At 48.5% G+C, this 2,427-nt stretch overlaps 1 protein-coding gene across 1 annotated transcript in view; it reads left to right on the top strand.

Annotated features, from left to right (window-relative positions):
* The window catches only part of EXOC3L4 (exocyst complex component 3-like 4), a 21,207-nt gene that overhangs the window by 17,734 nt on the left and 1,046 nt on the right, over nucleotides 1–2,427 (top strand). The window contains exon 10 of the mRNA XM_009891057.1: nucleotides 989–1,110. Coding sequence (XP_009889359.1) covers nucleotides 989–1,110 — 122 coding nt within the window. The remainder of the gene's footprint in view (nucleotides 1–988; nucleotides 1,111–2,427) is intronic.

Here is a 2,427-nt window from a genome sequence, read left to right on the forward strand (position 1 = left end):
TTCCTGGGTTGTCCCATTCCCAGAGGCACGATGTTCATGCTTGGATTCCCAGGGAGTGAGGTGGCAGGCTTTCAGGCAGGGCAAGCCTCGAGAAACGTAAAAGCACTTAAAAGAGAGTGAGCAAGGTGGTCACTGCAGGTCAATGGCATGGACTTTCAGCCCAGTGGCTACTCTGCAGTAGCCAGCTCAGCTGGCAGCTCTCTGAACGCAGCGCCGGGTGTTTTATCACACCCCCAGGCCCACGGGCGCTTTGCATAGGGTGGGTTATGTGCTGTAGGATCAAGCTCATGCTGTGGCAGCTTGGTCCTGGTTCTGTTCCCTTAGGCCACAGGATGCACCTTGTCTCTGAAGGATCCCTGCCCTGGGTAGAGTTCATAGAGAGGAGTCCGTCAAGACGGTCCGTCTGGGCATACAGTCTGCATACAGGAGGGGATGGGGAGAAAACTGCAGCGGTTTGCGGGTTTTGTGGCTAGGCAACATCAGTCTGGGATTTTCAAGGAAGCCAAATTTGAATTTATTGGATTTTGCGGAAAGTCAGGTGTGTGGGGCACTGAACCCCACCGGGGCTGTTACTTGGCCAAGGTAGATCCCTCTCAGCAGTGAGGCACACGGAACTATGAGGTAAATGGGGAGGGGGGGGGAGCCAGGAAGGCTGTGGCATCTGCCACTGTGCTGGACCACAGCCGCAACGCCTTGCTCAGGCTCTGGCTCACCAGCGTGCTCGTGAGCATCGGGGAGTGCAGAGTCGGGCCCCGGTGGAGCTCCCAAGGGTACCTTTGCCATCGCCACCCAGTACTGCCTCGGCCACCACACTGCCGCCCCCCTGGCAGCACCCTGCCTGCCTGAGGGCAGCCTGTCCTGCCTGCAGTAGGACTGTCCCACACCAGTAAAAGCAACCTGCTGCCGTGCTCTGCCCTGCAGGTAAAAAGCATTTTGGCAGGTGCTTGCACTTCCCCCTGACGTCCTTGTATTACCTCCTCATTCGCAGGGCTCTGACGCCGACTGGCTCCTTCCCGCCATACATCACATCGCCAATATCATTGGGGAGAATAAAAAAGACAAGATCAAGGAGTACATCAAGGAGCTGTGTCAGGACTATCCAGATATCAGGTACATGAAACAGTAGATGCCAGAACTGCTGGGCTACATCCCAGACAGTGGCAGCTCCCCCTGTGCCTTGGCCAAACTCTTCAGCTTCTCTTCTCGGCTGGTAGCCACACATTAGAGGTCAAGGTGCCAGCAACAGGGAGAACCCCACCTTAGTTTTCCTTCTTTATGGTTGTATCCTTTCTCTTTTTTCCCCCCATCTGCTGGATCTTATAATACACACAAGTTACCTCAAAAGCCTTTTCATTATAGAGTAGAGTAGAGTAGAGTAGAATAGAATAGAATAATTTCAGTTGGAAAAAGCCTACAACAATCATCTAGTCCAACTTCCTGACCACTGCAGGGCTTATCAAAACTTAAAGCATGTTATTAAAGGCATTGTCCAAATGCTTCTTAAACACTGACAGGCTTGGGGCATTGACCACCTCTCTAGGAAACCTCTTCCAGCGTTGGACCATCCTCTTGGTAAAGAAATGCTTCCTAATGTTAAGTCTAAAGCTCCCCCGATGCAGCTTTGAACGATTCCCATGCGTTCTATCACTGGATACCATTTTATTGCTCCCAATGAACCTTGTTTCACTGTAAAGCTCCAGGTTGCCTTTCAGCTCGTGACCTGTGCTAGCCCAGCTTGCCAATTTGCAGGCTCCAACTTTGGAGCAAATACTTTGTCTCCTGTTCCCAGGCTCAGACCTCGAAGTGCAGCAGACATTGACACAGTTCAGCTGCAGTTTCTGAAGGGCCTCAACACAACCACTACATTTTGGAATAAGTTACAAATTCTTTCTTTTGTAGTTTCCGTTTGCTGTTCCAAAGCAGCATCTGCAAAATTTAAGGCTACTGGAAAAGTAAACAAAGTGACTAACTCTGTGCATGGCTAAGCAGCTGCATATCAGAAGTTACCTCCTCTTCTACAGCTCTTCTACCAACCATTGAGAAGGAATATCCGCGGTACAGCTTGCAAAAAAAATTCTATTTCATCAGAGTCATTTCAGAAAAAGACCAAAGGTTTTTGCACTGGGTTACACAGTTCCTGCTGCATAGCACGTAACACAATCAAAATAAACCATAAATTTAACAAATTGCTCAGAACCCTGAAGTGTACCCTCAAATATTCAGAAAAGAATTATCGTAAATATATTTTCCTCTCCCCAAAACTGAGGCTCAAAATTTTTCATAAGTATATTTCACTTGAGTGGGTCAGATATACTTCAGACTTATTTGTGTGGGGAAATTCAAGACACGGACTTGAAAAGGAATAATTGTTCCTGAGTAATTTCCTAGGTGAACACACCTATCCTACCCAAAAAAAAAAAAAAAAAA

This window comes from Charadrius vociferus, unplaced genomic scaffold, assembly GCF_000708025.1.
Source record: "Charadrius vociferus isolate BGI_N301 unplaced genomic scaffold, ASM70802v2 scaffold228, whole genome shotgun sequence".
NCBI lineage: Eukaryota > Metazoa > Chordata > Aves > Charadriiformes > Charadriidae > Charadrius > Charadrius vociferus.